Source organism: Microcaecilia unicolor, chromosome 1 (assembly GCF_901765095.1).
Source record: "Microcaecilia unicolor chromosome 1, aMicUni1.1, whole genome shotgun sequence".
Taxonomy (NCBI): domain Eukaryota; kingdom Metazoa; phylum Chordata; class Amphibia; order Gymnophiona; family Siphonopidae; genus Microcaecilia; species Microcaecilia unicolor.
The window spans coordinates 550,201,430-550,227,881 of record NC_044031.1 but is presented as its reverse complement, the minus strand read 5'-3'; the positions used below and the strand labels follow the sequence as shown (position 1 = coordinate 550,227,881).

At 43.5% G+C, this 26,452-nt stretch overlaps 1 protein-coding gene across 1 annotated transcript in view; it reads left to right on the top strand.

Annotated features, from left to right (window-relative positions):
- The window catches only part of RGS22 (regulator of G protein signaling 22), a 399,161-nt gene that overhangs the window by 211,226 nt on the left and 161,483 nt on the right, over nt 1-26,452 (top strand). Inside the window, exons 11-13 of the mRNA XM_030217260.1 lie at nt 77-222; nt 12,190-12,304; nt 22,235-22,348. Of these exons, the coding sequence (XP_030073120.1) occupies nt 77-222; nt 12,190-12,304; nt 22,235-22,348 (375 nt within the window). The remainder of the gene's footprint in view (nt 1-76; nt 223-12,189; nt 12,305-22,234; nt 22,349-26,452) is intronic.

Genomic DNA, 26,452 nt, shown 5'->3' with positions numbered 1-26,452 from the left:
ATGCTGATTTTTTAAAAATGTCAGTATATACTAAAAAGGATGAGATCATTTATTAATTATTTCCCATGTCTTTTAGAACACTAGGAGCAGTTCTCCAAGATCATCTGCCAAAAAGGATAAGCAGCCTCGTCGATTACAATCGGCTAGTGTGGTGGAGCAAAGAAAAAAGTTGACGAATAAGCCTAGCAGTGCACCCCCTAAATTAGAAAGCACTGAAAAGCAGTATGTTCTGCAGTCTTTTTATTATACAGAATGTATATTTTACAACTCTTTAAAGCAGCAATTTATTGCATGGTACTCTAAAGGGAGTGGTTACTAATATGTGTTCAGGGATTAACATACAATTTTTGCCTCAAAATGCCTCTTAAATGTATTTATTTTCAGTATTTATGTACCACCTAGACCTAAGTAGTGTACAGTTTTATTTTTCAGGTACTGGTGCTGTCCCTAATGGGCTTACAATCTAGTATTATATTCAGTGCATTTTTCCCAGCGAAAAAGGTGCTGGTACTCAAATGTCAGGCCACCCCTCAGGGGTGGGATAATCACTGAGAGACCCATCCCACAATTGCAAGGCCCCCTGCAACCAGTCACAGAATCTATGACAAGGCAGAATTGGTGTGTAGAGCCTGAACTCTTTCATTAAAACTTGGGGGACCATGGGTCAATTTTAGCAGACAATGGAAAAGGTGCCGGTACTCCGTACCCCCAAGTACTCCCTCAAAAAAAGCTCTGATTATATTGTACCTGTGGCAATGGAAGGCTAAGTGACTTGCCCAGGGTCACACAGAGCTGCAAAGGGAATTGAATCTGGTTCACCTGACAACTCACCATATATGTAGCAAACCTGACATATGCAACACTAGCACTAATTCCTAAAATTCATATAGCAAGAACCCTACTTATGAATAGGCAACACTACAAATATTACACTGGGCTATAAAACACCAATACACCTTCTACTTATCAAACAGAACAAGTGGGATTTCTATAGATCTCTATGCAAATTACATGCAAACAACAAACTGCACCTCTATCACAGGCAAATCTCAGTCACATAGGAGCTAGATACATGGATCTAGTGGGTAGTGAGCACCCCCAATTTTGAGCAAGCTCCTTCATTATGTCCAGGGAGAGGTTATTTGCATTGTTTGACACCCCCAATAATTTTGAAATGTTGGCACCTATGCACAGACAGACCCTCACCAAATAGAGATCACACATTAGAAATAGAAATATGAAAACAAAAATTCATCTGATAACCCCCAAGAAGTCAAAATTCAGCACTCAACACTAGAAAAATAAAACCAAATTAATTTACTATTGTATTGAACACAATACTAAGATATGCGCTATATACATTTCCCAAAACTATCATATCGAGTTCGTAAATTCAGAATAAAAACATTTTTTTCCTACCTCTGTTGTCTGGACATTTTATTATTCCAATCATGTTGGCACCAGTGCATTTCTCTCTTCTGCTTTCCTGTCTGCTGTCTTCCCACTTTCTTTATTTGTCCTTTCGCCTCACTTCTGTCTTCTGTTTCCTCACATCTGTCTTTGACATATTTATCTTTCCCTTTAAGCTCTTTCATAAGTACATAAGTAATTCCACACTGGGAAAAGACCAAGGGTCCATCGAGCCCAGCATCCTGTCCACGACAGCGGCCAATCCAGGCCAAGGGCACCTGGCAAGCTTCCCAAACGTACAAACATTCTATACATGTTATTCCCGGAATTGTGGATTTTTCCCAAGCCCATTTAGTAGGGGTTTATGGACTTGTCCTTTAGGAAACCGTCTAACTCCTTTTTAAACTTTGCCAAGCTAACCGCCTTCACCACGTTCTCCGGCAACGAATTCCAGAGTTTAATTATGCGTTGGGTGAAGAAACATTTTCTCCGATTTGTTTTAAATTTACTACACTGTAGTTTCATTGCATGCCCCCTAGTCCTAGTATTTTTGGAAAGCATGAACAGACGCTTCACATCCACCTGTTCCACTCCACTCATTATTTTTATATACCTCTATCATGTCTCCCCCTCAGCCGTCTCTTCTCCAAGCTGAAAAACCCTAGCCTCCTTAGTCCTTCTTCATAGGGAAGTCGTCCCATCCCCGCTATCATTTTTATCGCCCTTCGCTGCACCTTTTCCAATTCCACTATATCTTTCTTGAGATGCGGCGACCAGAATTGAACACAATACTCAAGGTGCGGTTGCACCATGGAGCGATATAACGGCATTATAACATCCTCACACCTGTTTTCCATACCTTTCCTAATAATACCCTCCCTTTCTTTTCTGCCTTTCTGTCCACTCAGATTTCACCCTCCAGTTCTCCTTTTTACTGTTGACGTACCTTTCAACTTTCCGTCTCCTCCTCTCAGTCCTTAGCTGTCCCATTTCTGATCTCACTCCTTCCCTATTTTCTTATTCCCTTTTGTTCCCTCCCCCATTACCATATTTTTAAACTCTGTGCTCACCACCCTCTTCTCGCTCATCTCCTTGACCCTTATTGCCTCTCTCACATGGTTCCATCATGTTCAGCATTTCCCCTCCTTCCACCTTTGTAGCTCAGCATCTTGTCTCTCTCTCTTTTTCGCCACCCCCACCCTTAGAGCCCATCTTCTCTATTTCCACCCCTTCTCTTGTAGCCAAATGTCTTCTCTCTCCCCCACACTCCCAACATTTGTAGCCTATCATCTTCCTGTCCCCTTTTCATTCCCTACCCCAACAGTGCAGCATCTCTTCTTTCTGGCCAACAATGTAACTTCTCCCCTTTTTTCTCTCCTTTCCCCATAGTCACCACCCCCTCTCTATCCCTTTCTGGAACCATATATTGATTATTATTCAAATATCTATAGTCCCTGCTAGTCAAAAAACCCAATTTCAGTCTTTCTGCAGTGAGTTTTTTAATCTTCTTTTGTAATCTCTTTGTGGGGTCACTAACTTGTTATATAAGTGGTTGAATCACTAAGCTGTTTAGAAACTTCACTATGATAACCATCAAAACCACTACAGCCCCACCCTTAGATTTTTCTTATAACAATTGTCTGAGCTTTTTAAAAACTTTTTAAAGCTGTTCTTAAATTATTCAGGAGTTTATTATACCCTGACCACATTCCTTAGACCAATTCACAACATCTTTAAGGACACTTTCTTTAAAAATATCTAAAGCATGTGCAATAAACCTAGCAGGTACCCAAGAAGAACGTGGAGCGAGCAAAGTTCTATCAAATTTATTCTCTATCAAGGAAATGTATTTTCAAATGTAGAGTTCTGAAAAATCTTTCAAGATATATCTTGAATTGGACAAAATCAAGTTGATTTGACGGAATAAATGGCAATCCTAAAGACAAGAGATGGTACCCTTCATCATTTAATACTTTGCTAGACAAGTAGATTATCACTTGTTCCGTCCTTTCTGAGATCTTGTTTGGGGCCTTGATCTCTGCGAACCCCTCCCCCTCATTCCTCTTCCTCTTTTTACAAAAAAATTACTGTTCTTATTGGATTCATTGCCACTACCAGAAGAGCTTAAATTGCCACTACTACTAGTATCACCAATCACTGAAGAATCAACCTGAGACCAAGAGTTTTTGTGCTGTAGCATTTTTTCTCTGAGGACAAGCAGGCTGCTTATTCTCACGACTGGGAAGTTTGCTAGAGCCTTCGAGGGTGCTTGCACCGCGCATGCGCGGCCATCAGCTTCCCGCCCATCACACGAGAGTCCCGTAGTTTTTCTCTTTCCGCGGTAGGGAGCGGTTGTTTCCGTCTCTCTCTGTGCCCCTGAGAGAAAGCCTTTGTGTTTTTTCATGAGTTTTTCGCTGTTTTTTTTCTTTATTTCTTGTTTGTGCTCTGTTGAGCTCCTTATTTAAAAAAAAAAAAAAAGAGTTCCCTTACGGTTTTAGCGTTAGCCCTGCTTAAGTTTAGTTTCGTTGCCGTCGCACCCCATTTCTCCCTTTTGTGCCCTTTTTTCTTGGCACCATTGAGAACTTTAACTTTGCTGCTGCTATTTTTCCGTCCATGACATCGAGGATTCCCAGCGGCTTCAAGAAGTGCAGTCGGTGCAGCCGAGCAATCTCAGGTACCGATCCCCATTCGTGGTGTAACCAGTGCCTTGGGCCCGACCATCGCCCACACGCATGTAAGTTGTGTCTTAGCCTTAAAAAGTGGACACAGGCATCGAGAAAAGCTCAGCAGGAACGTCTGTTTGGAGCTTTGCCCAGCACTTCGGCGTCGACATCAGGATTTTCTTTTAGCTCTAATACCTTCCATCACCTCACTTTTTAACCATGCCGGCTGTCGTTTGGTCTTGCTTCCTCCTTTTTTAATACACAGAATATATTTGGTCTGTGCTTCCAGGATGGTAGTTTTGAACAGAATCCACGCGTGATGTAAATCTTTGACCCTTGCAGCTGCTCCTATAAGTTTGCTGATCGGTTGGCTGGTCTTTTGTTCTCTCTGTGGATTAACTTGTTTTTATAACCAGGTGCATACATAAAGGAATTATTCAAGCCAATCAGCTTCCTCTCAGAGAAAGTTGTTTGTGACCCCTGAGGCAGGTGCTTTGGCACTGAAACACGGACTGTGTTGGGTCCTTGATATGAATATTCTGAATAAACTGTTTTTTGATATTATCTCCCTATTGGTTTGCGCATTTGTCAGCCTCTACTTTTGCTGTTTTGCGTAAATTTTTGATCTTCACAACTGCTGCTTTAAGTTTTTCTTCATCATTCTTCTCCTTTTATCATAGTCTCCTTTTTGAAAGATAAACGCTAACTTATTGGGTTTCTTATGTGTACTTAAACCAATGCCAATATCAAATCTGTTATCAAGTGACCCCAGCACCAGTTCATGCGCTCCACTAAGGACTAGAATTTTTCCTTCTCTTGTTGACTCCTGTACTAGCAGCTCCTTAAAGCAGTCCATGATTTTGTCAAGGAATTTTATGTCCCTGCCCTGATGTTCATTTTTTTCCAGCGATTGTGAGCTTGTATACGCTGTTCTACTAGTAACAAGGATGGCACTTCACAAATAGTGTTTTTGCTGGTTTTTTCCAACGCTGAAGTTGGAATCTGCTTATTGACATCGTGTATATTTGTTTGCCAGTAAAGTCCACAGTATAGCCCCTGAGGCAGCCCTTCTGGGCGAAACACGGCCAGTGTTGGGCGATACTAAGGATTATTATTTGCAGAAATAAAAGTTGATGTATATCTATTGCTGATCTGCTTTTATCATTTTCCATCCTGATGTTACGTTTACCCAGTCAATGTTGGGGTAATTGAAATTACCCATTATTATAGTATTGCCCAGTTTGTTAGCCTCCCTAGTTTCTGATAACATTTCTACATCTGCCATCTACATCCGCCAGTGTTGTTATGCTCATATTAGCCCTCTCCTCAAGCCACTTCACTGGCTCCCTATCCATTTCCGCATACAGTTCAAACTCTTCTTATTGACTTATAAGTGCATTCTTCTAAGCTCCTCAGTACCTCTCCACTCTCATCTCTCCCTACACTCTTCCCCGGGAATTCCATTCACTGGGTAAATCTCTCTTATCTGCACCTTCTCCTCCACCGCTAACTCCAGACTCTGTTTCTTTTATCTTGTTGCACCATATGCCTGGAATAGACTTCCTGAGCCGTTACGTCAAGCTCCATCTCTGGTCGTCTTCAAATCTAGGCTAAAAGGCCACCTTTTTGATGTTGCTTTTAACTCCTAACCCTTACTCACGTGTTCAGTACCCTTATTTTATCACCCCCACCTTAGTAATTCCCTTATCTCTTATTTGTCCAGTTTGTCCTAATTAGATTGTAAGCTCTGTCGAGCAGGGACTGTCTCTTCATGTTCAAGTGTACAGCGCTGCGTACGTCTTGTAGCGCTATAGAAATGATAGTAGTAGTAGTACGTCTGTCTGTTCATCCTGGCCAGGTGGATGGTAGTACACTCCCATCACTATTGAAATAGGACATTTATGGAATCCCAATAGAGAGGTTTCAACAATGGTGAAAGATTGCCAGGCGTGTTTAAGGAAAGAGCAGGGTAAAGGATGCACATTATCCCCATCAACTTCTAAGCAGCTTGCAGATACAAGGAAAAAAAACAATTTGAAGTCCCTGTATACAAATATTAGAAGCCTAAAAAATAATATGGGAAAGTATATAGCACTAAATGATGAGGTAGATAAAATAGACTTCTCAGTGGAAGGAGGATACTCAATAGGACATTGTGTTAACAGGGTACAAATTATATTGCAATGATAGAGTGGATCAAATTGGAGGAAGGTTTGCACTAGATGTTAAAGAGGGAATTGAGTCAAACAAAATAAACATTCTACAGGAAACAGATAACAGCGTAGAACCATTGCGGATAGAAATTCCATGTGTGAAAAAGGAGTATTCTTGCAGGGCTGTTCTACCGTCTGCCAGGTCAGAACAAACAGACAGATGAAAAAATGTTTACAGAAATTAGGAAAGCTGGAAAAGTGGGCAACAGTATAATAATGGATGATTTCAATTATCCCAATATTGACTGGATAAATGTTACATAAGGGAATGCCAGGGAGATAAAATTCCTAGATGTAATAAATGACTGCTTCTTGGTGCAACTGGAGTGCAGGACATGGTACAAGAGTTGACCACTGGGAAACAGTGATCATAACATGATCAAGTTTGAGCTACTATCAGGAATTAAGTGTTAAGATATAATACAGCCAGAGACCCCCACTGGAATGGTGGAGGGCTGAGCCTTAGAGCTCAGGCTGTTAGAAACATTGGCCAAGTCAGAAATCAAATGGCTAGCATGACTAGGAGCTTGCTGGAAAAGCATGGCCTAGTTTTCTAGCCCAGACTAGGGCCTAAATAATCTAAATTGGAAAAATTAGGTTAAGAAGAGCTGAAAACAAAATGGAAACTGGAAACTGTCAGTTGTACAAAATGGTTTCCTTCATCTCTGCATCTGAGATATAAAAAACTTGTTTTTCTGAAGTATCATGCCAGGTGCAAAGAGAATAAGGAAGTAACAGTTGAAAAAGGGAAAGTAGCTGTCCAAGAGGGGAGGGAGTCCTTCCGTCAGAGCATCTTGTGGTCAGCTAGTTTTAAGTAAACCACTGTAACATTGGAGTAAATGGGTCCCATTAGTTAGAATGGGACCAGGAGAGTATAAAAGACAGGGAAATTTTGGGCAGGTCAGAAGATCTCCTGATGTGCTAGACTGAGATGCTGCCCGTCCGTCCGTCCGGCCACCCCATCTGCTTGTATACCTGATCTTGCTGTATTATTGTGGTAAGCTATAATAAAGCTGATTATTCTTGCAACTTGTTCCCTCACTCTTTCCTATAGAATATTTAGAGACTTAATTAAACTCTTGGGGTAAAAATGGTTAGTAGGAGAAAACCTAATCACACATATATTGGTTGGGAGTCAGATAAGCGCAAGCATATTGTGGATGACATCCTTCAGAGGAACCTCTCTGGTAAATGGCTAGCTGGCCAGCTTACCACCGAGGGTCTTCATGGGTCTATCCAACCCTAATTTAAAAAAAGAAGTCACAAAGGAAATCTACTATAGCAGCTTTTAATTTTCGAAAGGGCAACTATAATAAAATGATGAAAATGGTTAAAAAGAAACTAAAAGGATCGGCTGCAAAGGTTGGGAGATTAAATCAGGCATGGACATGGTTTAAAAATACCATCTTGGAAGCCCAGACCACATGCTTTCCTTGTATTTACAAAGATGGAAAGAAGAGAAAATGACAGCCAGCATGGTTAAAAGCTGACGTGAAGGTAGCTGTTACAGCCAAAAGAATGTCCTTCAAAGAATGGAAAAAGAACCCAAATGAAGAAAATAAGTAGCAACAAAAGGACTGGCAAGTTAGATGCAAAGCACTGATAAAGAAGGCTAAAAGAGATTATGAAGAGAAACTTGCCACATAGGCAAAAACTCACAGTAGCAACGTTTTCAGGTACATCAGAAGCAGAAAACCTGTGAGGGAATTCATGGGACTGCTAGGTCATGAAGTAACAAAAGGGGAACAAGACCATAGTGCAGAAATTGAATGAATTCTTTGCTTCAGTCTTTACAGAAGAAGGTACAAGAGATCTCTACCTGTACCAGAAATGGTTATCAATGGTGATGATATGGAGGAACTGAAAGAAATCTCAGTGAATCTGGAAGATGTACTGAGCCAAATCGACAAATTAAAGAGTAGTAAATCACCTGGACTCAATGGCATGCACCATAGGGTACTGAAAGAACTCAAGCATGAAATTGCTGATCTGCTATTAATAATCTGTAACCTGTCATTAAAATCATCTGTAGTACCTGAAGATGGAGGGAGGCCAGTGTAACGCTGATTTTTAAAAAGGGTTCCAGGGATAATCCAGGAATTTACAGACCAGTAAGCCTGACATCATAAGTGCATAAGTATTGCTATACTGAGGTAGACCAAAGGTCCATCAAGCCCAGCATCCTGTTTCCAACAGTGGCCAATCCAGGTTACAAGTACCTGGCAAGATCCCAAAACAGTACAATACATTTTATGCTGCTTATCCTAGAAATAAGCAGTGGATTTTTCTCAAGTCCATTTTAATAATGGCGTATGGACTTTTCTTTTAGGAAGCTATCCAAACCTTTTTTAAAACTCTGCTAAGCTAGCTGCTTTTACTACAGTGCAAGGTAAAATAGTGGAAACTATTATAAAGAATAAAATTGTAGAATGCATACATGATTTAATGGGACAGAGTCAGGATGGTTTCAGCCAAGAGAAGTCTTACCTCACCAATTTGCTTAATTTCTTTGGAGGCATGAATAAACATGTGGTTAAAGGTGAGTAGGTTGAAGTAGTGTATCTAGATTTTCAGAAAGCTTTTGACAAAGTTCCTCATGAGAGACTCCTGAGAAAATTAGAGAGTCATGGGATAGGAGAGGCAATGTTCTGTTATGGATTAGGAATTGGTTATTGGACAGAAAACAGAGGGTAGAGTTAAATGGCCATTTCTTTCAATGGAGGAGGGTGAATAAGAACATAAGAATAGCGAAACTGGGTCAGACCCATCTAGCCCAGTATCCTGCTTCCAGCAGTGGCTAATCCAGGTCACAAGTACCTGGCAGAAACCCAATTAGTAGCAATATTTCATATTACCAATCCCAGGGATAGCAGTGGCTTCCCCCATGACCATCTTAATAAAAGACTGTTTGCTCCAGGAACTTGTCCAAACCTTTTTTAAACCCAGATACGCTAACTGCTGTTACCACATTCTCCAGAAGCGAGTTCCAGAGCTTAACTATTCTTTGAGTGAAAAAATATTTCTTCCTATGTGTTATAAAAGTATTTCCATGCAATTTCATAGAGAGTCCCCTGGTCTTTGTACTTTTTGAATGAGTGAAAAATCAATTCACCTCCACCAGCTCCAAACCATTCAGGATTTTATAGACCTCAATCATATCCCCCCTTCAGCTGTCTCTTTTCCAAGCTGAAGAGCCCTAACCTCTTTAGCCTTTTTCCTCATATGGGAGCAGTTCCATCCCCTCTATCATTTGGTCACTCTTTGAACCTTTTCTAATTCTGCTATATCTTTTTTGAGATAGGGCGACCAGAATTGAACACAATACTCAAGGTGAGGCCTTTAGCAGTTTTCACCTCTTTTGGGGTATGAAGAAAATGATGCCATCTATTCACCTCTAACATCAGCAGTGTTGGGAACCGCATTCCCATGCAAAACCCTGTCTTGTGCTGTTGTTGCTTGTACAGCCAAAGTTGTCTGTGCTTACTCATTGTGTCCAAGCTCAGATCTGGAAAGATCCTCAACTCCAAATTATTAAATTTACAAACTTTGGTCCTTTCTGGAGTGGCAGAGAATCAGATCCATTTCTTGAAAGCACAGCAGTTTCACTGTCATTGCACATTGCGTGTCCTGATCAGGTTTCCTCTGGAGTTCCTGATGTGCTTGCTTGATCTCAAACAGGAAAGGGGGTCAGCCACTGTACTGGGGAAACAAATTTGTAGCAGTTTCTGAATATAACTAATAGGAGAAGATCCTTCGGCACCCTCTGGTATGCCCAGAATCTGGAGATTAGATCTCCTACTCTTTTTTACTTTGTCTTTAATTTTTATAATTCAGTTCCACCAGTCTTTACTGTAGCCTGTTCAAATCTTGCATACCCTCTGCAGTTTCCTCTTCTCAGCACTCTTGCCTCAACAATGTCTATCCTCATGGAGTAGGCCTCAAATTTTTCCTTTAACCAGGCCACTACCAAGTCTGCAATTTCAAGCTTTGTCTTTTGAAATTCTTGAAGCCCATGTTGCCTCTGACTCAGCTCCAGACCCTTTGCTGAGCAATACTGGGCTCCCAACATTGTGACCATGTGGAGACTCTGCGGAGTCCGGTTTTCCACATTTCTTTAAAAGTGGGTGCTGACTTGGCTTTCAGTTGATTCCGTATTACTGCAATCCAATTGATTGAGGAGTCTGCACTTAATTCAAATTTCATGGCAGTCTTTCACACCGTTGGGCAGGTATGGACACTCTCAGCAGCTGGATCGTCAGAGCTTCTCTATACACGTCTGACCGCCATGAGTGGTAACCAGAAGTCTTTTATTTTATCATTTTTTATTGATTTATTATTTTATTTATTTATTGCACATGTATCCCACATTTTCCCACCTATTTGCAGGCTCAGTGTGGCTTACAAAGACCTGTTATAGCATCACCATCATTTTGTGTTTGTTTAAAAAATCAGCAAGCTAAAAAAAAAGGTCTAGGCTCGCATATATAGAGGGGCATTTTCGATTGGGGTGCCCATCTTCGAGGACAGTGCCGTGAAGGGGCGGAGCCAACCATATTTTCGAAACGAGATGGGCGTCCATCTTTCGTTTCGATAATATGGTTGGGGGCGCCCAAATCTCGACCTAAATGCTGAGATCGCCGGATTTAGAGATGGGCGCCCTCGGTTTTCCCCCATAATGGAAACTGATGGCGCCCATCTCAAAAACGAATAAATCCAAGCCATGGGTCATGGGAGGGGCCAGGATTTGTAGTGCACTGGTTCCCCTCACATGCCAGGACACTAACCGGGCACCCTAGGGGGCACTACAGTGGACTTTGCAAATTGCTCCCAGGTACATAGCTCCCTTACCTTGGGTGCTGAGCCCCCCAAACCCCACCCCCCACAACTATACACCACTACCATAGTCCTAAGGAGTGAAGGGGGGCACCTACATGTGGGTACGGTGGGTTTTGGAGGGCTCCCATTTTCCACCACAAGTGGAACAGGTGGGGGGCGGTGGGCCTGGGTCCACCTGCCTGAAGTCCACTGCACCCACGAAAACTGCTCCAGGGACCTGAATACTGCTGTCATGGACCTGAGTATGACATTTGAGGCTGGCATAGAGGCTGACAAAAAAGGTTTTGAAAGTTGTTTTTTTGAGGGTGGGAGGGGGTTAGTGACCACTGGGGGAGTCAGGGGAGGTGATCCCCGATTCCCTCCGGTGGTCATCTGGTCAGTTCGGGCACTTTTCTTGGACTTGGACCTGAAAATAAAGGGACCAACTAAAGTGGACCAAATTGTCGCCATGGATGCCCTTCTTTTTTCCATTATCAGCCGACGGCGCCCATCTCTTAACCACGCCCCGCACACCCCGTCCCGACTTCGCTACCCTTCCGACACGCCCCTGGGAACTTTGCCTGTCCCGGCAATGGAAAACAGTTGGGGATGCCGAAAATCGGCTTTTGATTATGCCGATTCTGGCGCCCCTGAGAGAAGTACGCCCATCTCCCGATTTGTGTCGAAAGATGGGTGTCCTTCTCTTTCGAAAATAAGCTGGATAGTGTTCCAACTTAGAAGCCTGCTGAAAATCTGTTTAAAGTTGACAGGATAAGTGATCAGCATTAGGGGTGTAGTTACTAACATAGGCTACTGTTAAGATGTGTTATTTTACTGTTAACCCCAGTTATTAGTAACAAGGTCTCATTGCATTAAAATGAGACCTATGGTAAAATAACACGTCAACAGTAGCATTTGTTAATAGCTATGCACATTAATATTTAGTTCAAGATAACCAAAGGTCCTTTAGGTAAGTTGATGCACTGATTTGTGGTTGAATTATTAGCAGCTTATTATGGACCCTCATATTTAGTCCAGAAAATAGTACTCATTATCACAGTTTAATTATATGTTTCATATTGGTCAAGGCATACATCAAACAAGCACCATTTGTCTCAGTCTTTGGATGCAATAGACCGTTGCTTGCGCCCACAAACTAGACAAGGCAGAAGAGGCTCGAGACGGGAACAGCTCAAAGTAAAAGTAAGTGTACTTCATAAAAAGGCTGGGTAATGTCTTCAGAGAAATACAGCTTATTCAGAAACTAAGGGGGTATTTTACTAAGACATGGTAGCCTTTTTTGCACATGCCAATGATTAACACACGGTAGAGATAACCATAGGAATATATGGGCGTCTCTAGAATTTAGCATGTGAGCCTTGCTAAAAACGTCTACTGCAGCTTTGTAAAAGGGGCCCTGAAGTAGACAAATGGAATTAGCGCATTGATTATGCAAAATCAGGCTATTATGAGATGAGGTTAGAATGTGTATGAAAGTGTTCTTTTGCTTCTGGAGTCACAATTCTATGGCACTGACTCCCCAAGGAGACATCTATATATCTATTTAGGAAAACAATTAAATCTTTCTGCTGCATTTATTGTGGACTTTTATGAGTCATTGATTATCAATTCATTATAGGATTACTGTAATTGTTTTTACTTACAGTACCTGCATGTGTATTGGTTATTCTATGTATTTACCTTCACATAATTTATACATGAGCGCACATGCCAGCCATAGAAATGATGTAAGTTTGCACGTCTAAGTGGAGCTGGTACACAAACATAAGTTGGCCTCTGCCATTGTTCCCCCCCCCCCCCCCCATGTTGTGCACCTGTGTATATGCCTCTTGCAAATACATGTTATGTAAGTTAAGTGGGCGTTAGTACAATAGCTGATGCAGCATGTTGGCATATATACAGGTAAGTGCACACAGTGTGTTTTTCTAGCAAAATATGGTGCCGGTGCTCAAATGCTAGGCCACTGTTCAGGAATAGGGTGATCACTGAGGGACCCACCCCATAATAGCCAGGCTCCCTGCAATCAGTCATAGAATCTATGACAGAATTGGTGTGTAGAGCCTGAGCTATATCATTAAAACTTGGGGTCCATGGGTCAATTTTAGCAGACAATGGAAAAGGTACCGGTACTCAGTACCTCCTCAAAAAAAGCCCTGGCACACATACACATGTGTGTGCCAGTAATCTAAACATCAATGTAAACAACAAACTGCTCATCCCATAAAGTGTTTAAATGTGAGTTGGACCATCAGACAGTGATATCAGCCATTCTCTGAGGACAAGCAGGCTGCTTGTTCTCACAATTGGGTCATTGTCTGCGATGGTCCAGGAGACAGGCAAAAACTTGCAAAGCAAAACAAAGAATTCTCGAGAACGCTCCGTCGCACGGGCCGAACACACCGTGCATGCGCAAATGGCTTCCCGTGACGTGAGCATGCCCTACTCGGTTTCTTTTTTACTGCGATCTGCATGGTCACGGATTCACGACTGTTCAACTTTTGGCTCAGGAGACTCGGTTTTCAGCGTTTATCACTTCCCCATTTTTTCTTTATCCTCTGACTTACTATTACAAAAAAAAAGTTTATTTTTTCTTCTAATTTCTTAGTTTTCGTCACTTCTTCAAGTTTCCTTTCTTTTTCGTCGCGGCCACCTTTTAGGCTGCTCAGCCGGGTTTTTTGTGCCTTTTTTTGTGCCTTTTTATTTTGACACGATTGAGTCTTTTAATTTCGCAGCTGCTGTTTTCCCGTCCCTGTCATCGAAGACTCCCAGTGGCTTCAAGCATTGTACTCACTGCAACCAGACCATCTCGAGTACCAACCCCCATGCGTGGTGTCTCAAGTGCCTTGGGCCCGAGCATTTACCAGCTGCATGTAAGCTGTGCTCTTTTATGAAGAAACGGACCCAAGTATCTTGGGAGGCTCAACGTGAGAAGCTCTTTGTGGATCGCTCCAGTCCTTCGATGTCGGCATCGACATCGGTACCGAGGTCGGTGGCGTCGACGTCAAGGGAAGCATCGACATCAAGAGCGCAGGTAATGGTTGCCGAATGACCGCATCGCGCTGGGAGCAGCGAGGCATCGAGTGGGTCTCCACTTATCTCGAGGCCTACTACTATGCAGGCCCCCCGGGACCGACCTTTGTTGGACCCAGCCCTGAGGAGGCGTGAGGATTCCATGTCCTCCTCTTTGGTACCGCGGAGTCTTGATGATGGGCGTCGAGCGAAAGCTAAGAAGCATTGTCGTCATTCTGTTTCCATGCACGGTACTGAGAGCTCCGGGGAGCCGAGGGAGTCGGCACCCGAGAAGTGTCGGCGCTGGGAGGACCGCTCACCCTCCATTTAGGAAGTGCCGATGCGGCGGTCATCTGGCAGCCTGGTACCGGCTCTCGAGCCCCCCTCAGATTCTGCCACCTACTCCTGCACCGGCCCCCCAGCCTTTTCTGATGGAAGCTCTTGATGAGCACATCAGAGCCCTTCTTCCACAGCTTCTGGGGGGATTGCTGCGCCAATCTGCTTCGGTGTCAGAGGTGCTTGCGCCTTCTGTATCGACTGCAGAAGCGGCATCTGGGCCATCGCCTGTGGTGAGGTCACTTTCCTTGGTACCGCTTGCGGTATCGACGTCAGCCGCCACCTGGGTCGATTCCCCCCTTGACGTTGGTGGAGGAATCTTCACCGGAGTCCAGGCAGGGGTCGACTTCTCGACATCCCCCATGAGGTCATCGTTCCTCGACGTCGAGGCAGGCTCGGGTTCGGGCTGCTCTTCGAGAGCTTTTGTCCAATACCGATGATGAGCACTCGTGGGAAGAGGAGGAAGACAAAAACACAGTGTGGGCTGTTGATCCTAATCAGGTAATCTAATACTCCAGAGAACTGAAAAACAGCCGAACACAATCCAAAGGGTTGTGTAAAATGAATGTGAAGAATTGAGTAAAGTGGGAAATACCCTCAGAAACCAAGGCCCCCGCCTAGGTCTGGTCAACGAGACACTATTATCTATAAAAGACTTTGTGCCCGTGATCTAGTTTCTTTCATGGGGTAAATGTTCCCTGCTTCACTCATTCAAAATTGCCCATATAGGAGCATCATACACAATTGCCCATAAAAGAGCACAAATTTTAAGAGTAAATGAGTAACAAAAACTAATCAAGCTACAGCATAGCATGCATCAACTTAGCTTAATAAATGCTGGCTTGACAACCCCACATTTCAACTGCTGATTTTCAACAGGGCCCGATTCGTTTCACCCATAACAGGGCTTCATCAGGAACCACTCAGTTGAATCATACTGTCAGGGGTATCGGTCTATAAACAGAACAAATGCTAGACTCAGATTATCATACTCTTCCGATACAAACACATAACTTCTGAAAACACTTACAAAACAATTCAAAAATACAAAACCCACCCAACCCTAAGGCACTTACCTCAAGCTGACTAAACTTCTCTTACAACCGACGGGGAAACTACTACCACGCACAAGCAGTGCAATATAAAGACACCTGAGTGAAATGATTCACAGCCGTGCAGAATTGAAAAGCCGCTGACGTCATCGCAGTCACGACTGCAAATTCCTGGCCAGGGGATACTTACGACACTTTTGATGTGGCATCCCGAGTAGCTGCTCAAGGTATAGTGATGCGCAGACTCTCATGACTGCGTGTCTCTGACCTGGATCATAAGACCCAGCAGCGAATGGTGGATGTTCCTTGCCAGGGGGATAATCTCTTTGGAGAAAAAGTAGACGACACGGTCGATCAGATTAAAAAGCACCATGATGCTATGGATTCTCTCTTCCGCCGGGTGTCTTCTGCTACCCCCTTCTCGTCTAGGAGGTTTTTTGGAGGGAAGAGGAGTGCTCCCTATTCCTACAACAGGCATAGGTACACTCCTGCTTCTCGGCAGCCTTTCCAGACTCAGTCCCAGCATGGTTGTTCCCGTCAACAACATGCACCTAAGGCCCCTAGAGCTCCCCAGCAAAAGCAAGGGACGGGTTTTTGACTGGCTCCAGTGCAGCATAGCCTCAGAAAAAGTGTCAGTGCTGGACGGCTTGCCAGTCGGGGGGAGGTTGATATTTTTTCACCAAAGGTGGCCTCTTATAACCTCCGACAGGTGGGTTCTTCAAATAGTCCGGTTAGGATACACTCTCAATCTGGAATCCAGGCCTCCAAATTGCCCACCAGGAGCTCAGTCCTTCAGCTCAAACCCATTCCACCAGGGGAAGAAGGGCTGGGATTCTATTCCAGATACTTCCTTGTGCAAAACAGGGATGATGCATCCCATCCTAGACCTAAGGGCCCTGAACAAATTCCTAGTCTGAGAAAAGTTCAGGATGGTTTCCCTGGGCACATTTCTTCCCATGATTCAGGAAAACGATTGGCTATGCTCTCTGGACTTGAAGGATGCCTATACACACATCTCGATACTCCCAGCTCACAGGAAGTATCTTCGATTTTGGTTGGGAACTTGGCACTTTCAGTACTGTGTGCTGCCCTTTGGTCTCGCCTCTGCGCCCAGGGTTTTCACAAAGTGCCTGGCAGTTGTCGCAGCATCGCCATGCAGACTGGGAGTGCATGTGTTCCCTTATCTCGACGATTGGCTGGTGAAGAGCACCTTGGAGGCAGGCGCTCTACAGTCCATGCAGATGACTATTCAAGTGCCAGAACTACTGGGATTCTTAATCAATTATCCCAAGTCCCACCTTGTCCCGGTTCAGAAATTGGAGTTCATTGGAGCTCTGTTGGACACATGGACGTCTCGAGCTTATCTTCCCCAGGCAAGGGCAGACAATCTCCTGGTCCTAGTGTCCTTGGCTCGGGCGTCTCAACAGATCACAGCTGGGCAGATGTTGAGACTCTTAGGGCACATGGCTTCCATAGTTCATGTGACTCCCATGGCACGCCTACATGTGAGATCAGCTCAGTGGACCCTAGCTTCCCAGTGGTGCCAGGCCACAGGGGATCTAGAGGATGTGATCCATCTCTCCACTGACCTTTGCAGTTCCCTTCAGTGGTAGACCATTCGTTCCAATTTGACCTTGGGACGTGCATTACAAATTCTTCAGCCACAAAAAGTGCTGACGACGGATGCATCCCTCCTGGGGTGGGGAGCTCATGTAGATGGACTTCACACTCAAGGAGCTTGGTCCTTTCAGGAAAAGGATCTTCAGATCAACCTCCTGGAATTACGAGCGATCTGGAAAGCTCTCAAGGCTTTCAGAGATCGGCTGTCCAACCAAATCATTCTAATTCAGACAGACAATCAGGTTGCTATGTATTACACCAACAAGCAGGGGGGCACCGGATCTCGCCCTCTGGGTCAGGAAGCTGTCTGGATGTGGCTTTGGGCTCACCATCATGGCATGTTTCTCCAGGCCACGTATCTGGCAGGCGTAAACAACAGTCTGGCCGACAGGTTGAGCAGGATCATGTAACCTCAGGAGTGGTCGCTAAACATGGCCGTTGTCCACAAGATTTTCCGAGCATGGGGCACCCCCTCGGTGGATCTTTTTGCCACTCAGATCAATCACAAAGTCCCTCAATTCTGTTCCAGACTTCAGGCCCATGACAGACTAGCGTCAGATGCCTTTCTCCTACATTGGGGGACAGGCCTTCTGTATGTATATCCTCCCATACCTCTAGTAGGGAAGACTTTGCTGAAACTCAAGCAAGACCATGGAACCATGATTCTGATTGCGCCCTTCTGGCCATGTCAGATCTGGTTCCCTCTTCTTCTGGAGTTGTTCTCCGAAGAACCGTGGAGATTGGAGTGTTTTCCAACCCTCATCACCCAGAACGAGGGGTCGCTTCTACATCCCAACCTCTAGTCTCTGGCTCTCATGGCCTGGATGTTGAGAGCTTAGAAATTGACTCCTTGGGTCTTTCAGAAGGTGTCTCCCGAGTTTTGCTTGCTTCCAGGAAAGATTCCTTGTAAAGGTGTTATTCTTTCAAATGGAGGAGGTTTGCTGTCTGGTGTGACAGCAAGGCCCTAGGTCCTTTTTCTTGTCCAACACGGACCCTGCTTGAATACCTTCTACACTTATCAGAGTCTGGTCTCAAGACCAACTCCGTAAGAGTTCACCTTAGTGCAATTAGCGCTTATCAACGTGTAGAGGGTAAGCCTATCTCTGGACAGCCTTTAGTTGTTCGCGTCATGAGAGGTTTGCTTTTGTCAAACCTCCACCAGTGATAAAAGCTCCTTTTGAGCCACTGAATTCCTGCCATCTGAAGTACTTGACCTGGAAGGTAATTTTCTTGGTGGCTGTTACTTTAGCTAGTAGAGTCAGTGAGCTCAAGCCCTGGTAGTGCATGCATCTTATATCAAGTTTCATCATAACAGAGTAGTCCTCCACACTCACCCTAAGTTCTTGCCGAAGGTGGTGTTGGAGTTCCATCTGAACCAGTCAATTGTCTTGCCAACATTTTTTCCCCGTCCTCATACCCGCCCTGGTGAAGACAAGTTGCACACCTTGGACTGTAAGAGAGCATTGGCCTTTTACGTGGAGCGGACAAAGCCCTATAGACAGTCCGCCCAGTTGTTTGTTTCTTTCGATCCCAACAAGAGGGGAGTCACCATCGGAAAACGCACAATCTCTAATTGTAAAGTGGATTGCATATCCTTTACTTATGCCCAACCTGGGCTGACTCTAGAGGGCCATGTCACGGCTCATAATGTCAGAGCCATGGCTGATTCAGTGGCTTACTTGAAGTCAGCCTCTATTGAAGAGATTTGCAAGGCTGCAACGTGGTCATCAGTCCACACATTCACATCTCACTACTGCCTTCTGCAGGATACCCAACGCGACAGTTGGTTTGGGCAGTCGGTGCTGCAGAATCTGTTCGGGGTTTAGAATCCAACTCCACCCTCCTAGGCCCATTTCTGTTCTTTTCCAGGCTCCACTCTTACTTAGTTGTGTTTATTTTCAGGTCAATCTAAGTTATGTCCTCGCCGCTGCGAGGCCCAATTGACCAATGTTCATTGTTTTGAGTGAGCCTAGCTGCTAGGGATACTCCAATTGTGAGAACAAGCATCCTGCTTGTCCTCTGAGAAAGTGAAGATACATACCTGTAGCAGGTATTTTCTGAGGACAACAGGCTGATTGTTCTCACAAACCCACCCTCCTCCCCTTTGGAGTTGTTCCAGTTCTCTATTTGCTTTTATTAAACTGAGTAGGGGCACACTCGCGTCGCGGGCGGGAAGCCATTCGCGCATGCACTGTATGTTCGGCCCGTGCAACGGAGCATTCTCAAGAATTCTTTGTTTTGCTTTGCAAGTTTTTGCCAGTTTCCTGGGCCGTCGCAGACGACGACCCAATTGTGAGAACAATCAGCCTGCTGTCCTCGGAGAATACCTGCTACGGGTTTGTATCTTCACTTTATCTTGAAGCTGTATAGTCACTGACTTCCTCATAGGTCCTATTTTTCTTCACACATCTTTTTTTAATATAATTGTTTCTCAGACTTTTCCAATATAATTCCTCAGTTGATAATTTTCTGAAAATTCAGTGGTGTACAGGCAACCATCCGACCTGATCAGCTACATCAGGGCAGCTGTTCCTTTAGCTACTTGAATATGATTTCCATAACAGTAGCTATTGCTTTACCCAGTGTAAAAAATACCTAATGATCTATGTACTCTTCCCTTCTTACCACCTCACTGCCACCAGGTACAAAAACATCTAGATTTCTCCACAAACAAGCCCTGATCCCCTCACTCCATACCTACTGGCATTCACTATAAAAAGCAAATTAATGATTGCTTTTCTTCTCATAAGTACATAAGTAGTGCCATACTGGGAAAGACCAAAGGTCCATCTAGCCCAGCATCCTGTCACCGACAGTGGCCAATCCAGGTCAAGGGCACCTGGCACGCTCCCCAAACGTAAAAACATTCCAGACAAGTTATACCTAAAAATGCGGAATTTTTCCAAGTCCATTTAATAGCGGTCTATGGACTTGTCCTTTAGGAATCTATCTAACCCTTTTTAAACTCCGTCAAGCTAACCGCCCGTACCACGTTCTCCGGCAACGAATTCCAGAGTCTAATTACACGTTGGGTGAAGAAACATTTTCTCCGATTCGTTTTAAATTTACCACACTGTAGCTTCAACTCATGCCCTCTAGTCCTAGTATTTTTGGATAGCGTGAACAGTCGCTTCACATCCACCCAATCCATTCCACTCATTATTTTATACACTTCTATCATATCTCCCCTCAGCCGTCTCTTCTCCAAGCTGAAAAGCCCTAGCCTTCTCAGCCTCTCTTCATAGGAAAGTCGTCCCATCCCCACTATCATTTTCGTCGCCCTTCGCTGTACCTTTTCCAATTCTACTATATCTTTTTTGAGATACGGAGACCAGTACTGAACACAATACTCCAGGTGCGGTCGCACCATGGAGCGATACAACGGCATTATAACATCCGCACACCTGGACTCCATACCCTTCCTAATAACACCCAACATTCTATTCGCTTTCCTAGCCGCAGCAGCACACTGAGCAGAAGGTTTCAGCGTATCATCGACGACGACACCCTTTCTCCTAATTCTTCCTCCTTCCCCAGCTAAAAAATTACTCCCTCCCCATTTTTGAGGTAGGAAGAGTGGATCATCTCTCATTTATTTTTTATATTAAAGGACAGAAGAATGGGTTGGTTTTATATAGGGTGCCAGCAGGAAAGAAGGGGGATCAATGGACACTTTTATTTTTGGATGGCAGGGAGGAGGGAAGTGTAGAGAGTGGCTCAGTTCACATTGGATTGTATGGGGACTCGGGAGACTAGCTGAATAGCAGCACCTAGATTTTCTCTCAAATTTAGCTGTTTAGTGCCAGAGCCAGAGTAACAGCACATGGAAATACGTTTACAGAAATTAGGAAAGCTGGCAAATAGGACAACATTATAATAATGGGTGATTTCAATTATCCTAATATTGACTGGATAAATGTTACATCAGGAAGTGCTAGGGAGGTAAAATTTTTATAACATGTTGCCTAGATTTGGAGTAGAGAAGGTACCTCTGTTTTATAAAGATATGTGGGGCACTTATAAAATTCTAGCACATATCCTGCAGAAATAGTGGCTAGAATGTGGACACGAGCAGGCATAAATGTTAGCATGAAGAGTACATGTGTATGCATGGATTTTAAAAAATATTCACCTAAATCATTAATTATTTAGGTTTATTTATCCCTTACTAAAGTTGTATGGACCAGCCACCTCCTAATAGGTGGAATAAATAAACCAAGGCTACGTAGGTATGAGAAATGCAATTGTTTATTACTCACCAAGCATAGATAACAGATAGTAATTCCTCATGAGAGTACAGAACTGCTATACACAAGTATTGGCTGTATCTGCCACTCCGATTCCAGTTTCCTGGTACAGTCACTTTTATACAAGTTATTTCAGTAGCATATGATAATATCGTGGTTATAGGTAATTGGCTATATGATAATTGGTTAGTTACATATGATAGGTTATATGTTAATTAATTGATTACAGATAATTGGTTGTATGATAATAAAGTGGCTAATATTTCTTGGAAGCCTTGTCATCTTCCCAAGGAACTACATTGTTCCTTCTTTCTCCCAAACATCCGTTAACTGTCACATTACTAATCCCCTGTGGTCAGTTGTTTTGCACCTCAGCCCTTCCTCATATGGCTTGTGACATGGTGTCTCAACAGATCATGAGTTCTTGACTCACTCTGCAGTTCAGCTGAAAGTCACATAAAGTTGGGCCTTGTCAGTTTTACTGTCATTTCAGAGCCTGAGCCTGAACCTAAGTGGGTTGTCAGGCCTGCATAATACCTACAATATACAATCATGACTGAACTGAGTATACCTACACTACAAACATGCACTTACTTGCATTGCACATACTTTATATATAAGCTGATTTTATTAGAGGCCTCTAACACACTTAAATCTGCATTTTATCACAAAAAAGTTTACAATTTACCGCTTACATGTTTAATTTTGAACCTAGGCATGAGGCTGCATATCTTTGAAAATTTAGCATGCCATCTCTCTTTTTAATGAAAATGCTGGCAAAATGCTTAAATCTGTAGTATTGTAAAGTGAGTAATAGAGCTATGCTTATTTCTGTTTATTTCCCACAGGATATTTCAGGTCCTTTAGGAAGGCCTACAATAGAATCAATGCTGCATGGTTTGGGGTTGGAGAGCAGAGCAGGATATTACTTTACACGGTTTTGTGAGCAGTCAATGAATGAGGTACTACTAATACATCTTTGTTTAATAATAATTTTTTGAAGAAAAGCAAGATATACAGTCCTCAGAAACTGGCAATATCATCTACTGAAGTTCAGGCCATATAGTTTATGGTTTGTTTGTTTGTTTGTTTATTTATTTATTAGGATTTATTTACTGCCCTTTTGAAAGAATTCACTCAAGGTGGTGTACAGTAAGGATATATCAAACATAAGCAATAGACAATTACAGCAGTAAAAATATTAAAATAACGATATAAAGTATTTAACTTAATATACTGCCATTTTATGTATACACAGCAATGTGGTTCACAATATTACTAAAAAAACAGAATCATGGCACACAGTCTAAGAATCTAAAAAGAAATAGGACCTCCGTCACAAGTTAAAAGGATATTAAAAGCAAAACAAAACCTAAAATTCCCACACATCACCATATCACCAGCCAAAAGATGCAACGGAAATCTCTTTACTTAGCTGTTTTAATTTGGAAAAAGTAATTGAAACAAATGAGTCTTAAGAGGTACTCTAAACTCAGAAAAAGAAAGTCATTTATGAAGAGAAAGAGGTAATGGATTCCAAAATCAGTCACTACACTAAGAAACACATGTTGTCGTTGTCGTGTGGATTCATAGTGCAGAAGTCATATAGAAGATAGATTTAGATGGCCATTGTGTAAGAATCTAAGGGCCCTCACTGGAACATGAAATGATAATTTGAAGGCCAAATAAGATGGTTCATGATGCTAATGCAGCATATGTAGGCAGAAAGAAAACCTACTACGATCATTGCAGACTGTCCAAAACACAGCAGCAAGATTGATATTCAAAAAGTTGAAATATAGAGCCACCCCTCATAATGCTACATTGGCTCCCGATCAAGGCTAGACTATTTTTCAAAATCAGCACAATCATCTTTCAAAATACTGTTTGGCATGTCACCAGACTACATGCTAGACATGATCAAACTATCACCAAGAAATGCAAACCCAGGAACCAGAAGTTACCTACTACTTCACCTGCCCAATTGCAAGTCCACCTACACGGCAGGATTTAGCTACCTGGGCTCAAAATAAGAAGCATCACAAACTACCACCAGTTCAGAAAAGATCTAAAGATCTACCTCTTCAGGAAATTCTATGAGTAAAATATGCAGTAATCATTCTGGAACAACAATATACAACACAACCTCTAACTATAAAGCATCTTTTCATATAAGAAATGAATTAAGACATATCTTCTCAAGAAATCCAATGACTATTCCATACGCATATGCACTAATAGTTATCTTGCCAACCACTGTAAAACACAGCATCATACAACTTTGTAAATGTAATTGAATCAATGTAATCTCTAACAACTGTTAAATGTAAGCCACATTGAACCGAAACTCATTATTGGATAAATGTGGGATACAAGTATGAATGAATAAATAAATAAAACAACTTATGAGCCATAGTCAATATCTTAAACTGAATACAAAATTGAATTGGGAGCCAGTGATGCTTATGAAATAATGGAATAACATGATCCCGGCAACTAGCATTTGTAAGAAGTTTAATAGCAGTGTTTTGCACGGTCTGCAAAATGATGAATGACATAGTTTGGCAAACCTGCATAGATCACATCACATTACAGTAATCTATCAATGCATAAAGTATATTTTCCCTTGAAGGAGTATCAAGATAATAATGGAGGCAACAAAATTGTCTAAGAGAGAAAAAAAAAACATTTTTTAAGAGCATCATTAAGCTGTGCTTCAAAGGTAAGATATTGGTCGGTTATAACCCCAACTTGTCACCTTTGACATTGCCATGAGTGGTGCAGCATCTCCCTCTCTCCTTCCACCACCCCTCCCTGTGGGATCTGGTATCATACTCCCACCCCCTCACTCCTCCTCCGGTGCTGCAGTCTTCAAGGAGTCTTGAAGTTGCTGCACAGAGAAGGCTTCTGGGGCAGGCCAAAGGCAGTGTGCTTATATATCACTAATGCTTCCTGAGGCCCGGACATCTTGAACACTGCACTACCAGCGGAGGGAGAGAGCGATCCCAGACCTCACAGGAGGGAGGGAGAGCAATCCTGGATCTTGCAGGGGGGGGGGGGGGGTGGTGGGAAAGGAGGAAAGAAGAAGGGAGAGCAACACTGGACCACTGGAAGGAGGGAGGGAGACTGACACTGGACCTTATGGTAGGGGGAGAGAGGGAGGGTGACACTGGATCTCACAGGGGGAGGAGAGAGGGAGGAGGTAGAGTGACACTGGCCCTCATGTGGGGGGCGGTGGAAGGAGAGAGAGAGAGTGACACTGGACATCACGGGAGAGGGAGGAGTGAGTGAGAGCAACACTGGACCTCATGGGGAGGGGGAGAGAGGGAGAGTGACACTGGACCTCACGGGGGGAGGAGAGAGGGATAATGACACTGTAACTCATTGGGGACAGTGGAAAAAAAGAGGGATAGTGACACTGGACCTCGTTGGGGGGGTGGCAGTGGAAGGAGAGAGGGACAGTGACACTGGACCTCATTGGGGGGTGGTAGAAGGAGAGAGGGACAGTGACACCGGACCTCGGGGGGAGGGCAGTGGTGGAAGGAGAGAGGGAGATGCCCCACCCGCGGATGGGGAGGAGAAAAAAGATGCGTGATCACAAGGGCTAGGAAGAAAAATGCCAGACAATGGGGAAGGGGGAGATTAAGCTAGAACTTGGATAAGGAGCTGGGGAAGAGAAGGGGAGAGAAACTGGACCCACAGGGGGGAGAGAGAGAGACATGCTGGGATTCATGGAGAGGGGACAGATTGGGAGAGATGCTGTATCCAGGGAGGGAGAGAGATGCAGTACTATGGGGAGGGAACAGGGGAGTGAAGAGGGAGAGATGCTGGCCTTTGGGTGGGAGTGCAGGGGCAGAAGCAGAGCAGGGGGAGGGATGTTTTAGTGTGCGCTAAAATGCTAGCGTGCCTTTGTAAAAGGACCTCTTAATGCAGTTCATCCTAGCCAGTTAAGTGCTGAATATTACACAGGCTATGTTTTATCCAGCTGCATATGCCTGGATGTTCAGTGTAGGTGCACAGACATGGCTTGGTATTGAATATCCAGGAGTGAAACTGGCAGCGGTCAGCAAAACACTGAGTGCCGCCAGCTGAATATTGGGCCCAACATGTCTGCTGGAGAGGGTTATGTTGCTGACGCTGAGATGAAACCAGAATCAGATTTTATTTTGTATGGTGAATTCTATGTGGAAATACTCTAGTTGAACTCTGCACTCATTATTGCATGAAGAAGGCTCCTGTGGATGCAGAATATATGCCTACATTTAACACTGTGACAAAGCAGAGTCCAGGGTCGGTATTTTTTTTTATATTAGAGTTCCAGGCAACATAATTTAACTCAAATAATTTTTGTTGTGAATAATCAATGTCGGCAGTTTTTTTTGTTTTGTATATTTTGGGAATATAAATTGCATTCTTTGTTCCTGGGGCAACTGCCTGACTAGTGTTTAGAGCAGGAGTTCTCATCCCCAGCCCTCGGGGCACACCCAACCAGTCAGGTTTTCAGGATACCCGCAGTGAATATGCAGGCGAGAGATTTGCATGCACTTCCTCCATTCTACTGAAGTATACTTCCTAAGGGATCCAGTAGACATTCATAGAAAATATATCTTTTCTGAACAGCAAATTCTTACACCAAAGTTTTCACTTTTGTTTTTACCCAATTTTGGTGACCTCAGCGGTGCTCACTGCCAAATTTTTTATATATATAGATATAGATATATATATATACTAGTAAAAAAGGCCCGTTTCTGACACAAATGAAACGGGCACTAGCAAGGTTTTCCTCGGAGTGTGTATGTTTGGGAGAGTGTATGTGAGAGTGACTGTGTGAGAGACAGAGTGAAAGTGTGAGTGTGTGTGTATGAGAGAGAGAGAGTGAGTCTGGGTGTGAGTGTGTTTGTGAGAGAGTGTGTGTGTGAGAATGAGAGTGTGTGCAAGTGTGTATGTGAGACACAGTGTGAGAGAGAGTGTGTGTGTGTGCGAGAGAGAGAGTGTGTGTGAGACACAGATTCTCTGTGAGAGTGAGTGTATGAGACCAAGTGAGTGTGTGAGTGACTGTGTGGCAC